Source organism: Bemisia tabaci, chromosome 5 (genome assembly GCF_918797505.1).
Source record: "Bemisia tabaci chromosome 5, PGI_BMITA_v3".
NCBI lineage: Eukaryota > Metazoa > Arthropoda > Insecta > Hemiptera > Aleyrodidae > Bemisia > Bemisia tabaci.
Window position 1 is genome coordinate 15,568,328 of NC_092797.1, and position 15,172 is coordinate 15,583,499.

Below are 15,172 nucleotides of genomic sequence, written 5' to 3' on the forward strand. Positions count from 1 at the left end.
CGCCAAGGTTTTCTTTTTCCTCCTCTGTTGTTTCTTTCATTCACTATTACTATTTATTCAGTCGAATATTATCTATTCAACGTTATTTTAATGTCTCTGTGAGACTTTAACAGGGCCTTACGGACCGAGGGTGAGAAGTATTACCCCTCAGGTCTTATGAGACAGAAAACATTAAAAACGGAACTTTTGCAAAGGAAAAGGAGACTAAAGGAGATATTATAAACGAATAGAAATTAAAAAACTCATCAGCCGAAAAGTACGAAGTCATTTCTGTAATAATTCGACAAAATGCCCTCTTGATATAATGGCATGGCAATGGATTTATGAAAATAATTTTAGAGATAGATGGAGCCTTATAGCACTCACATATTTCAAACATCAAGAACCGATTACCGTTTATTATGCACGTTAGGCATTATACATTTTATAAGTTTTTTGCAATTAAAGAGTTTATAAGTCCCTTTTACAGCAGACTTCGCTGCACCTATGAGAAGCTGGGTTTTAACCCGAGTTTGATGACGAACATCCCTACTGCAAAAATCGGGAGAAGGTCGACAAAGTGTTTGCATTAATAAAAAAAATACGAGAACCTGTCCATTATTCTATTGGTCTCTGGACAGCCCATAATATTTTTTGGTAATCTATAATCTGCTAACATTCAAGAAAGATTTTTTCATAAGAGCAACGGACTAATTGGAATCTAAAGACATTAAAATTTACTGCTCAATGAGGCAGCACAAAAACTATCATACCTCCACAACTTATCAAACACGTTTCCTATTGCCTATTGCTAGTCTTTTATTGACCAGTTCTGAGAGTCCTAACAGTTTGACCGGAGTGCAGTTGCTCATCTTTTTAGGTTCCCAGGAGACCAGAAGTTGTCAAAACTGTGTAAATGGTTATGGCTTACATTTGGCGATGGCTCAAGACGAGCGTGACTCTAGCAAGAGAATGCACCACTGAACTTCTTTTTTTGTTTGGTTTATGGGCCAACGAAAATGCTGGAGTGTCAGGAGAAAAATGCACCCAAAACACTAAGGCAGGCAATATGTTAAATTCAAAACTTATGGGTGGTTTGTGAACAAAATCCTAAAGACAACATTCTAAAGCATTAAAGAAGTACATATAATTGTAAAAAATAATTTGGCAAAGTAGGTAAAAGTAACAAAGAAACATAACAAAAACCCCATCGACAGAAACATTCTTCTTCTACTTAATTCTCCTTCGATCTATATTAAAAAAATGTAAAATGGACATCGGTGATAAGCAATACAGGAGTTGCAAATTTTTTCAAGAGCTCAAAGGAGAGAGGTTTCTCAAATTGCCTGTTGAAAATGTTGGCAATGATCGAAATTCAGGCCTCATCTCACAATGCATTCAGGACATAAGAGCATTTTGGAGCGATCTGTTGTGAAACATCAATTTTTATTTTACTACCAAACTTCATAACTCAATATTTGAAGCTTCTGAGTTAGCTGCAGAAATGAGCTGTAGGAGTAGTTGTTCACTTTCAAAATACTAGACTCGAAAAAAACAGGGAAGTCATCCAAAAATGTAATTCAAGGATTGTTATATCACAGGGGCTGAAATTTGTTGGTTAATTCATTGGTGCTTAAATATACTTCTGACATTGAAAAAACTCTCCTCTAAGCTTGAGCAAAAATTTGTGATAGCTTCATTGTACAATAAGCTTAGATAATTTAATTAGAGTGTTCAAGTAAATTAGTGGGATTTTTGGGTTGGCAATAAGTAAGTAGAATAACAGTTTAAGTACTCCTAGTGAAATGTGTGAATCGTTCATTTTAAAAAGGACCTAACTTGTTTTCTTTCCGATAAGAGGTTCTTTGGGATGTAGTTTGAGGATTTTTTTTCTTTTTTTCCTTTTCCATTTTACACAGAAAAGAAAGGCAAAAATTTCATTAGTTTTGGAAATGGCAAAATTCCAAGGTTAAAGCTCAAAAACGATCATATTACAATACGAAAGGACTAGAAAGTTTCATACTTTTGGCTGTAGGACTCTGTATGGGAACTACATAACATTTGCCAAAAATACTGTCTGCTGAATTCGTTTTTTTTTTCCTAAAAAAAATCTTCTTTCATGGAGGCCGGCCCTTTTCAAAATAAATCATTCATGTAAGGTCTAACGTAAAATAAAAGTATTCGTTTCATAATGATCTAGAAAGGCTGTCGTATCTTTGTTGTTAACTTATATTAAGTGCATAAAACTCTCTTTTGGGCCCTATCTTTGCCTACACTGTTGCTTGGAAAGATCCATAATGGAGACTTGGGATACTGTCGAGGCTTATAAAGCATAGTTTTCAAAATTAACAGATTTTATTCATACCCAATTGCACTAGAAAATATGAAGTCTCTTTCTAATGCTTATGAAGGTTCAAATTTCACTGGTTGAATAAAGGAATACACCTCATCTGAAGTTTACCGTTGAAGGCAAGGGAATGATTTTCTAGGTCCCTCGACTTAAGGAATTTTAACCAACGTTCACAGAAAATTCACTGACTACTGAACCTAATTACTTGACATGCTCAGTTTAAAAATTAATGTTCAATGGAAGCCGAGGATTTTTGAGACATGGTTGAGAGCCAGTGTAATGAGTACGCCACGAGTCTTCCCCCGATGCGAGTAACTCTTTACAGAGTGGACACTTTGCTACGCCATCTAAAGCTAGAAACAGAAGCAACATCATCTTATCACTTGTACTCTCAAAGGAGGAAAGGTAAAACTCTGCTTCACATAGAACTTACCATTATATTCTAGATTGAGAGTAGTTGAGCTGAGACTTACGTCATTTTGACAATTTTCAAGGCTACAGCATTGCAGAGATTTTATTCACAAAAATAGAAAAAAGGATGCAATTTCAAGTAAGTTCGAACCAAGTGTCTATAATTTGCACAAAACAGCATCACAATGACAGCGGGGCAATTATTGAAATGATATCGACTGTATGTCGCCGCTTTGTCGTGTCGCGCCATCGACTAAGCAATAGTCGATGGCGCGACACGACAAAGCGGCAACATACAGTCGATATCATTTCAATAATCGCCCCGCAGTACTGATGGTATTGTTGAGTGCATCAGAGTGCAATCAACATGCACTCAAAATGAAGGAACTTGAATTGATAGGGGAGGAAAGCAGTTGATATTTCTTAAAATTTTTCTGTTTAGGTATCTCTCAAAAAATTATTAAAAAGATGGATTCTTTACCACTTCTTACATCTAACGTTTTAGTTAACTTGCATAGGTTCTTATTAGATAAGAGTGCTGGGTTGGAAAAATTTTTGAGATTCCGATGAGAAAGATTTACTTCTTTGTTGTAAGTATATTCCAGGGATTATGGTCGGCTAATAGAGAATCTTGAGATAGAGATTAGGAGAGAGAATGAAGAATAGTTCATGCTTTAATCCTTCTCCAACTCCTGCCACCCAGAGCAAAAACTTTGTGACTCCATTCTGGTTTTTTCAATTTATTCCTCGACAAAATGCTCCATTACCAGAAAACTAGATATCGTTCTGGGATAACTTGATCAAAACCATTATAATCAATGAGAACTTACAGTGAAAAAAATGAAACTTTAGGATAATCAGGTTTTCATGTAATTGAGCACTTGATTTGAGGAAAATTTGCAAAATCTAGAATGTATTCACAGTGAGCTAGCTCCATAGAGCAGTGTTAAAGTGAGGAGTAGAATGTTTCAAAAAGGCCGTGTGACTCTTACCAATGCAAGAAGAAGATTTTCTGTGCAAGTCAAATTGTTTGGCAAGAATGGGTTCATTGCATTTTTTACACTTGATGTACAGCGTCCTAAAATCACACTCCTCTGAAAAAAAGAGAAGACATTTTTTATAAAACTACATTTTACAAAACTAAAAAGTTATCCTTGAAAGAAGGGTTTCCAGCAAAGTTTCCTTTTCTGAAGAAACCTTTCAGTCTTTTATTAGGTGCTGGGTATATAGGTAGACAATGTACGCAAAGTTAACATAAGCTCAAGAGAGAAAAATACAGATTTCAAATTGATAATAAAATAAAAAAGTTACCTGATAGATGATTATATAGGCCAGAAAGTTCAACAACTTCTTGGCAATGGTGGCAACGGGTGAGCATTGGACAGTAACGCCAGTAGTGGATGTTTAAACCCTCTTCAGAGAAGGAGTCAGATATAGTTAGACAGAATATACACTGCCTGAAAACACAAAAAAATTATGATTGATGACATGAAATCAGGGAATGACATTGAAAAGCTGGGTGCAAAAAGGGCAAATCTTGGTTGTGGTGTCTCAGAATCTGATATCTGATTGCATCTACGCGTTATTAACTGGAGATTTCAAACAGTTTACGAGATTTTATGAAAAATAGCCTGTTTCAATCAAACAATGCATGGACAATTTTTTCCAAATTTGATTTTTCCAAAAACACGTTTTTGGCACAATAAAATTACGTTTTTTGGTGGGAAAATTCGATTTTTCGAAAAATTGATGGATAGGGAGAGAATGAGGTCATTTTCAGTCTCAGCGCTGAAATTTCATCAGAATCGAGGCGCTAGTGCAGAAAGGATAAGTTGCGGTGTCTCAGGATCTCTGTTACAATTTCCATCTACTATAATTAAAGCAAATGCATTGAATTCGTTCTAACTTTTACTGAATTTTTTTCATGATTTTACAATGGTCAAAACGAAAAATTTCGGAAAATTCTTTGAATAGTTTCCTCTCTTAAATATGAATTAGCAATGAAGATTTTTCGACACCGCTACCAAAAAATGCTCTTTCTGCACCCACCGCCTCAATTTAGAGTTGACAGGTGAACTAGTCTAACTTCCTTAAAATAAAATTTAAAGACACTCTTGAGCTGAATTAGGAGAAAATTTACTAAGTAAGCATGAATGGAAAAAAAATATGCTCACTTCTTCCACTGAAGGATAAATAATGTCTCTTTTTGGCGAAGATAACCTGCTTTGGTGCCTTTCCAAAAAAATTTGAGTACATGTTGTACAGATAGATAGTTTAACATCAGGGATGCAAACCTATCAGCTTTAACAAAACCAAGCTTATTAAAGCTCTGCATAGTCATTGCAGTTCCTTTCATTCAGTAACTTAGAATCATAGTCTTTGATCAAAAATTATGCAATCCTAGCTGATTAGGTGAAAAAGGACTTGAGGAACCTACACTGCGAGTCATCGAATTTGAATCAGTACTTAAAAAAAGGACAGAATTCCATTTTTCAAAATCTTTTTTTTTTTAAATTCTTGAACCCTCTGGTTGTCCTTATCATATTACCTACCCAAAAGAGCAGCTGTGGTCCGCTTCTTGGAGCGCAAGTGATAGACGCACAGAAACGCAAATGTCACGTAAAAAGAGCATAAAAATTGCAAAAAAAAAAAACAATTTTTCAAAATTGGACTTCCCCCTTTTTTGAAAGTACTGATTCATTTTTGACTGTAGCCAGCTGAAACCTTGCATGTCATTTCCGTTTTAGTTCAATTAGTTCTTAATACACTTGTCTATGTTTTACCCAATTTTTTGGCTTGATGGTGGCCATCAAAGCTGATCATCGAAACTTTTTGCCGAGGATTTGTTCGATCACCCCTGATCTGGATTTACATGACTACAATATGTATGTTGGATGGATGTGTGAACTTGAACTTTTTCATTCAGAAATTAATTCATTTTACTTTATTTTTATAAGATGGTTGAGAACTTGACACTTTTAATTAAAGTTAAGTAGCAGTGGTTCACCTTAATTTGGAAGGAGAAAAGGATTCATTTTAATGTTATCGTATGAAACGTACTTGTCAGATTCACAAGTTGGAGTTAGATTTCCAGTGGAGGATGAGGAACTACTACAAGTAATTAAGAGATTCTTGGACGGATGGGATGCATTCATGTGCATGTGCGCTGGCAAGACTGGCGTTTTTTTCTCAAGCGTTGACGATGTGCTGGAAGACTGGCGAATGGGTGGTGAATGCATTAATGAATTGGCGACACTTTCACTATTTGATCGTACCATTTTGTTGCTACAGTCCTTTGTTGGCTCACCTTTATTCTGCAAAAATATCAAAAGAGAAGACCATGGTCAATTCGATGGTCGTTGAATCAGTAATTTTAACAAGGAGACTAATTCGTGGATAAAGATACTCAACTATCATTAAACTCAGAAATTAAAAATCCCAACTGCTGAGTTTTAAAACCTCCACTTTTGTTGGGCCTTTCTAATGGGAAGTGAGTCTGTTCGCTGAAGAACAGGGGGTGCCGTAACACTTGAAAAAACATATTTATCAAATGGAAAATTAGGAAAATTCACTATGTTTACATGGAAACAGGAATTTTATTCTTGATGCATTTTTCCTTCTATAATACACATTTCTATTTCACAGAACCAAGCGCCGATGGCTATAATATAATGTCAACACCTCTTTCTCTATTCTGAGAAATGCTTCATACCGGCGCTCGTTCATTCAAAATTGGACAGCACAAACTTACTTCTCTGGAATTCCATATTATCCAAGGAAAATACTGATACGTAAAATCCAACTGTGATTGCATGAGACTAATTACCTGACACATTTTTAAAAAGTGTTTTTTATTTTATTCCATCACTAATCCTCCTGTACTCATGAAAAACTAAACAGAGACAATTCATAATTAACGGGTGGTTTATTGCTATTTTCAACTGTTTTGATAAAAAAAAGAGGAGAAAAATAAACATTGTTGGCTCTCACCTCTTTGTCAATGATGTCAAATTCTTGCAATAGATGGCGATACAAAATGTTTCTCCGAGAGATATCATCATCGGGTGGTAACTGCTTACGAACTATCCTTGGATTTTGCCGATACACATGAATGAGCACTTTTTCCGCTACTTTGCGAACAGCTTCAGCAGGGTGATGGAGACCTGACGACCCAAATTCTGCTAAAATTCGACATGTCATACCACTCTGTTTCTCATTGGATATTCCATGGTTGATAATCAGCTGCTCCACCATCTGAAGGCGGCTCAGTGCTAATCTCGGATGTGTATTAGCAGTCAAAGGTCTTGTTAAATGGACGGGAATGATGTGCAAAGCTTTTATGTCCGGAGCATCAGCCAGGCTTAAAATTGTGTGGACAGCTATGTTGTGAATCCTTGGCATTGTATCTCCACTTTTTGTCAGTAATTCCGGTAAAAGTTTTTCTATACTACGTGATACTTCACCTGTTGTTACCCTGCCTGGGACAAATTCGTTGAAGAAATATCTGATCACTTCAGTTGCAACATTGTAAACAACAAACACTTTGTCTCTTATAGCCCGGTGCAGAAGAAAAATGGTCGCTCGAGCAACTTTATTTGGCGAGTGGATATCTTGACTATCGGGTAATTTCATCTCCTTCCTGACAAGAGTTTTTAGATGAGCTTCTAATAATCGGAGACCTTCTTCCTTATCAGAAAAATGTTTTGAGTAAAATTTTTCTACCTGAAAAATACAAAATAGCAATTAATTTTTGGTTTTTAGGTTTAACGCTTCATTGCATTTAAATAAAAAAATCGATCAAATTTTTTTTTTGTTTAAAAAAAATATACATGTACATGAAATTGAGTACTACAAAGAATGAGAAAATATGTTAAATTACTTACTAATCTTAAACCAAACACAGTGATGGGAAGAGAAGCTTGCTTCTTTTCTCGCTCATTGAGTTTCGAGTGTAAGCCAAAATTACCACCTGCCATAGAATTTTCTCTAGCAGTGTCCACTGAATGCATACTAAAGACAGAAAAAAAACAGAGAAAATAAATCTACTCGCCTAAGCCTGTGACGCAGTCAGGTTGATTCTAGTCAAATCCAGCCTACTTTTAGACTGAATTTGATGTGTAAAAGGAGAAAAGTCTTGTTTAAGATACTGGCTGGGAGGATGTACCCAATAAATTGTCACTTGGGGGTTCTTTAGTATGTTCGTAGTGCTTTATTATTTTTCCTGATTTTTTGTGATTGATCTGAGACTCTGATATTTGTACACAGAATTTTAAAATAAAAAACTAAAAATGATCCTCTGTTCGTTTTGTTATTCTGAACTTCTTAATGCTTCACAAATAACATGATCATTTCTTTCCAAAACACAAATATGTACTACCACAGTTTAACAAGATCAAAATTGATGGATTACTTCTCTACACTGTCAGGAATACAGAACAACAAAATGATACTGACAGGTACTTACTTTCTTTGAGCTGGAACTGTGCGTTCATCATATGCCTCGTAACTATTTCGGCCACCAGCTTGTGGTTCGGCTGATTTGTTGCGTCGGCGAAAGGACCCTGTTTTTATAGAGACTGGCTGGACGATAATGGCTCGGGGTTTCACTGGGGGTGTACCGCTACAAACAATCAACAAAAATTTCAACAAAATCAAATGGTTTGATCCAAAAATAAATACATGGGAAAACTTAAAGGGTCTTTTGATCTTCTCCCTTTCTCTTGCAGACTAAAGTGGATGGTGATGATTTTACAGGGTTGCTACAGAATTTAGAAAATGAAATTCCCTAACATTGCCCTGATTTTTCTGACACATTGTGGTCAATTTCCCTGAAAAACTTTAACAACCTTATGAATATTACTTAAAGTTTATAGCAAAAGTCATTGGGTTTACCCTACAGTAAGAACTACTTACATTAAAAAACTGAAAAATACCATATCTTTAGAATATAAAACTCCCTTTCTTATCTTAAAATTAAAGACATTGTTCACCGCCTATCTGAGGCCCTGTGCTTTTTTTCTTTCCATTCCTAAATTTTTGACCCCCTTGAATTGCTGCGCCCACCCATTTGACGAAAGCAGCAGGAATGATAGTTACACCACTGTATAAAAACCACCTTAAAGGCCGTAACTGAAAAACATTTCACCTCCTATAACTACTGCAACACAGGAGCCATCAATGCCACTAACCATAATCAGCCTACCTGCATTTGGTGTTGCAAAAATTCTTCTTGTTATTTATTTACAAAAAAAGAAGAAAAAAAATGATTGGGTATTGTTGAACCTTGAAATTCTTTAAGAATGCTGTGCATGATTTTGGGAAAAATCAGCAGTTTAAAAATACTATGCTCCTCAGTTTTAATTTAAAAAAATTTACGAGAGAGGAAATGTAGCGCCCTTGAATGCTCTTACTCTAATTTTGATCAATGCTGCTAAAATAGCCATATTCTACTTGGTCATACCCGGAGGGACTGTCAGAAGATCCACCGAAAACACCATGGAGAGGCGAGACAGGAGACTCGTACATGCCTGGATTAGTGCGATCTTTGCCATCGATGTTCACTTCAAGCGGAGGAGACGGGGCGCAACTATTCAGAAGTTGGTGGTTATTCAGTAGGCTTCCGTTCATGTGCGGACCACTGAATTGCTGTGATGAGTTGAGCATATCGATTACACTTGTTGAGTTTGATATTGATCCTTCTTTGTCGCAAACATCACTCTCCTCGTCATTCTCAGCTGAAACCTGAGCAATTAAGCAAATGACAAGCATGAAAGACCTGCGCATAGAGGTTCAATGCCAAACTATAAAAGTAGCAAGAGCGGCTGAATATTTGCATAAAACGGTATGAAGAAACAGGTTCAGGGATTTACTCTAATCACACTCATTTTTTAGGAATATGTATGTAAATCCTGAAGAAAAATGTTTTGTACCTTATGAGAGAAAAAAGGTTGACATGAACAGAGGTCAGATGTGTCCATGGAAATTTAATGAAAATTAAATGAAAAAATCTCACTCATACATTAAAAACAATAAAAGCAGTTCATGAAATTGCTTTTAGAAGTATACTTACTCCATTCTTTTCAAGAAGATTATCTACTTTCACTTTTTCGAGAATCTCCTTCTTGAGAGATTCTATTTGCAACTTTTTCCGTTTTGCCCTAGAATAATCTTCATCTTGAATTGCTTGCTTTTTAGCTATTTCTAGTTTGCCCAACTTCTCTCCAACCACTCGTAAATCTTCAATGGTTACTTTCAACTTCCTAGCATACTCGTATCGCTCGTCTGAAAAGAAAAACAAACTAAGTACAAAGTGAAAAAACTGATTTAAGACGGAAAATTAGCACATACAATTATTAATTTTGGATCATCAATTTAATGTATATTTTCTTTAATTTGATGATCCTCGATAAATCATAATCATTTTTTTCCATTAATTTTCAGGTGTTACTTATTTAATTATTCAATTCAAAATGGTTTATTAATGATTTTTAGACATGAGAAAATTCTCTCATATTTGATGGATTTTTGGTTGAAAATGTTTTGTAGACCATTGATAAATGTTGACCAAAAAGTCTCTATTATAGTCCCACAATGAAATTTTGCTTACCTTGGACAGCAACCTGCTTTCGGGCGTCTAAAGATCGAATTATGTTGGCAATGTCTCGATCAACATACATCTCAAAAGCCAGATCGTCATAGATGGAAGGAGCAGAGGAAATATTGACTCCTGATTCATCATGGGAGCAATCGACTTCAAACAGACCTTTCTTTTCATCGCCTAGTATTTGCACAGCAACAATACTGACCTAGGCATGAGGATGAGGTATGAGGATAATATAAAATTAAATAAAAAATAAAACCAAAAGGACGAAGGAGAGGTAGAAAATACAGAATGAACTTTGCATAAAAAATTCTTAAACCCAAAACCCTTGACCAAGAACTCTGCGTTATTTGATTTAGCAGCATTATTCGTTTTAACCATTCATTCAGGCATCAACTAGGAATTTTATATTTTGAATTTGTCTGCAACAAAATTATGCAATTTTGAAATTGTGGTGAAGCAACATACCTATCCATCAGAATGCTTGAATTTTCACTTTTTCTAGCAGTCTATTCACCTTCATGACAAACTTGCCTTAAACTGAGGGGTTGGCTCCTTTGTTTTCAATTTGATAAGATGGTCGCTTTGCCTCCGTTGAGATTGAAAGAAACCCCCTTAAGGCAGTTCTTCAGCACTTTAGAGAAAGATCCGATAGTCAAATGATAAATTTATAATTTCAAGATTTTACGTTATTTTGAAAGAATTTCCAAGTATCATATCATGCTGTAGTATGTTAGGTATCTGTTCACAAAATTTGGCCAGGAAACACTTTGATATATTGCCGAAAGTACATTTTGAATAGGTATCATGTCTTGACTTACAATTTGCGATGTTCACTTGGGACATACTTTTAAAGCTAATTCAAATATTCCTTGGTAAAATTTTGCACATAAATACCTAGAATGCAACACCAGGATGCGATTTTGAGAAATTTTTTAGTGATGTCCTAAAATCCAGAGATGATTAAGTAATCAATCAACCATCAAATCGTTTTTTTGAAATACTGATCTTAAGTGATTTCCTACACAGATAAATTTTGTTTTTCTTGCTACTTACTTGGTTAAATTCATTGTACTTGTTTGCATGATTCTGATGAAGTGATAGCTTGACAAAACTTGTATATGGCGAGGACGGGACAGTAATTGATTTCAACTCTCTCGATTTAAAGTCAGATTTTGTGTTGTCACTCAAGAGAATATAACCAAGAAATTCAAAACTCAATTCATGGGCAAAGTCACTGAAGTCACTGAGAGTTCCTTCAATTTCCGGTCCGATCCATAAGTCTATTCTTTCAGCTAGAAACAAAGATGTATAATCTGTATAAGACTAAACTTTCAAGACACATTAAGAACTTAAAAAGACAAAATTTTAGACATAACTTATTAATTCTAAAAAGTTTCTTAATGCAACTTTGGGCTCTTCTTATGACCATTTGCTCACAGGAAGGGATTTGGGCAGCGCTGGAATGGCAGAGGCAGTGACTAGAAATTATGCAGTACCATATTAAATCAGTCTATGCATACTGGTTTGTCATACAATCTAAGATTTGCACAGAGGCCAGTGCAGGATACATGCTCTATGAATTAGCACTGAGATAGAGCTCACATCAGCTAAGTTGACAACTATTTACTTTCCATTTGCAAGTGACTGCATTGTTGCCGCCTGACATCGATCAAGGATGGATCAAGTGCAACACTTATGTTGGGCTACCTTTGTGCACAGATACCGAAAACAAACACCTTCCTCTGAGGAGAAATTGCTAAAAATGTCTACGGTGCATGACAGCCAAAAATAAACAACTGCCAACTTATCTGGACATGAGTTCTGGGTACAAATGAATAGAACTGAGTTATTGGGTAAATTTTGAATTATTTCTACTACAAATTTCCATTATAGATAAAAACTATGCACCCCTCATTTATAGAGCAAACTCAAAACAGGCAAAGATTGAAATTTACAGTTTGGTAGTTTCGCCATTGATATAAATGTTTCGTGGCATTTGATATTAAACAGGGACGCATTTTTCTGAGCAACATTTTTCAAAGTCACTCTCCTCAAAAGTTCAGCGATTTCTTTATAAATACAGATGGTCTTACGTATCAAATATTGATGAGCTAGGATTTGGATCTGCTGAAGTACTGCTGGCCGATGCAGAAATAATATGATCTCTTGTGGAAAGTCACAGTTCCTACTAGATTGCCATCCTCTAATAGCTGGACCATGTTTGTCCAGCTCATCAGCTTTGTGTTTTTCATCTTCTCCTGATAGAAAACATAGTTCAATAGTATTATCAGAGTGTCAAAAATGAAAAAGAATCTCAAATTTTAAGAAAAAAATGGTGACTGATTTTTCCTTGCAGAATAGAAAGTCAATGGTTGAGGTTGAAAAATATGTACCTCAATTGCAACTTAATGTAAAAATCTCCAATTACGCATGATTTTCTTAAAAGACGACTAGCCAAAATGATTCCTGAACAATTGTTGAATGAGTGACGAAAATCCTCAGGAAATTTCGAGAAAAACTGAAGCTTGCTTCCTTTTGAAAAAAAAAAAATTAAAACTTGAAACATTGCAATCAGAGATATGCATATAGGTATCAACTTCAGTCATTGATGTGCTCCGGTATACCTAATTTTAGCCCTAAATTTTAGAATTTAAGACTTTTTTGATTTGAAAATTAGAAAGAAACTTGCCACTTACTGAACGATAAACTTTTTTATAATCTTGTCATTATATGAGAAATGACTGACTAATTGGAGTGCTCGTGGTAGTATGCTTTGTAATCAAAACAGTACAAGCACGCAGTGTGAAGTTAATAACTCTGAACTGATACAACAGATGGCAATTGAGCGATACATGATGAAAATACCAATTATTCTCATTACTCACACCATTTAAGGCAAAAATTAGACTATGACTGCTTTCCGCTTCAAGAAAAACACTTCTACATTCATGATCCTGGTGAAGGTCAATTAAAATGATATAAAGTATTCAGAATGCAGTTGTACCTACTCAAAAACAGAACGTTTTTTGGACTCTACTCTTCTAAATCTGCGAAGAATCAGCACAAACTATGGAAAAGCATTCTCTTAGATAACATTCATGATACCCACTGCTTGCATTTGTCACAAGGCAAAAAAAAATTAAAAAATCTTCACAGCTCATGCAATTCTGGTTAGAAACACAAACCTGAGGCATGGATCACATTAAATTTTATTTTCTTAGTCATCATGTACTATACAGTCACCAACATCATTTAAGAAATTATGAACCATTCAGAAAATTGATAGATTTTTTTATAAAAAGAGGATGTTAGTCTCCTATGTTAGTAAGATCCTTCTTATTTCAGAAATCAGATAGTTCAAAATGAAACTCATGGTGGTCCACTCACGGGTAAATCCTATCACTGAGAGGACATCTACAGTGCAAAGGCTCCTGGCAGCATTTGCACATGTGCAAAGGAGAGGAGATATTTGCGAATCATGGCATCTCTACAGGGACCTTGGGTTTCCCAAGATGCTGAGCTCTCATTTTGAAAATGAGCTTGATAAGAAAAGTTCAACCCTTTTGGGTAGCTTTTACCATAAACCACTTACAGAAGTGACACAATGAATGTCACTAAAAATTGCGTGTAAGTCGATGGATTGTGAATTTACTTACAATGATAATAGTGGTGATATTGGTACATCTAGGTCCAGGCATATTTGAAACGAAAGTGACAAGAAAATCAATAAGTTCTTCGAGAGAGATGACGTGCGCGTGCTCAGATCTTTCGCCGGTTTGCAATCAAAACATTGATAAGGGTGTCGGCTCGATTTTACTGATAACGAAACTGGAAAAGAAACGGGGTGGGGAGGAAGCGTGTTGGCCGACATCGTTCGTGACGTAGACAAGATGTAGTGACGTCAGAGAATCAATCGTTTCGATTCTACGCGCCATTTCAATTCTGGCGCGAATATTTGAAAAATGCACGACTCGTGACCCGCGCCTCCATAATAACACTTCGTCTAGCGTTGAGAGTTCAGTAATTACTTCTCTCACACGACCAATGTATAATTTTAAAAGTAAAAAATTTAAAGAAAAAAAAAAAAACTACCCGAACAGCCCGATACACGAGTTTCTCCGCCAGGAAGCTCTCCCCGCAAGAAATCGTTCACCCCCCGCCCGCCGGGATAGCCTAGAGTCCCTTTATACCCAGAGTTACGACAACTCACTTTCGGTTGGGCCAGGGTTGGGCTGAAAGTGGCCTAAAAAAAAATCCAATTCTGATTGGTTCTCGCTCATGGAGGCCGAAACGAGTGCACCAAGATGGCGGTACCTCGTATGTGAACAAGAATAATGAAAATATTACCTAATTGTGGTTTATCAAGAGTAAATTGTTATTGCCATCGGTCCAAAATGAAAATAGATTAAGAAATTATTCACAAACCAATCTCATTTTCTTTTTAATTGATCAATTTGTTAATGTTGTTGTTTCTGTGTGACAGACATCGCAGGATTCCTGATCCTTATCCCCCAATATCGTTCGTTTGGGTGCACTCGTTTCGGCCTCCATCTCCATCATGGCCAGCCAAGGCCGGCTGTCAGTCAGCTGATAATCGAGTTGTCGTAACTCGGGGTATAAAGGGACTCTAGAATAGCCGTGGCGCGGCAAGTTGCCAGCAGCGCGAAACGCGCACCGACGACGCCTACAAACCTAAAGGGCTACACCACGCATTGCGCAATGCTTGAAGTATCCCTTTAGGTTTGTAGGCGTCGGTGCGCGTTTCGAGCTGACAGCATGCCGCGACGCAGTGTGCCTGTTAAAATGTAGGCAATTTGACATTAAATTCA

At 36.2% G+C, this 15,172-nt stretch overlaps 1 protein-coding gene across 1 annotated transcript; it reads right to left on the reverse strand.

Moving 5' to 3' along the window:
- Window positions 1-1,101: 1,101 nt before the first annotated feature.
- Window positions 1,102-13,780, reverse strand: LOC109042225 (centrosomal protein of 104 kDa). Its single transcript, XM_019058868.2, has 13 exons — window positions 13,529-13,780; window positions 12,437-12,601; window positions 11,397-11,635; window positions 10,347-10,545; window positions 9,810-10,021; window positions 9,201-9,481; window positions 8,205-8,360; window positions 7,624-7,750; window positions 6,731-7,462; window positions 5,801-6,054; window positions 4,052-4,197; window positions 3,733-3,834; window positions 1,102-2,682 (listed from the first exon to the last, which is right to left on the reverse strand). The coding sequence occupies exons 1-13, from the start codon at window positions 13,569-13,571 to the stop codon at window positions 2,549-2,551; spliced, it is 2,790 nt and encodes a 929-aa protein (XP_018914413.1). The 5' UTR covers window positions 13,572-13,780; the 3' UTR covers window positions 1,102-2,548.
- Between the last annotated feature and the right edge of the window lie 1,392 nt (window positions 13,781-15,172).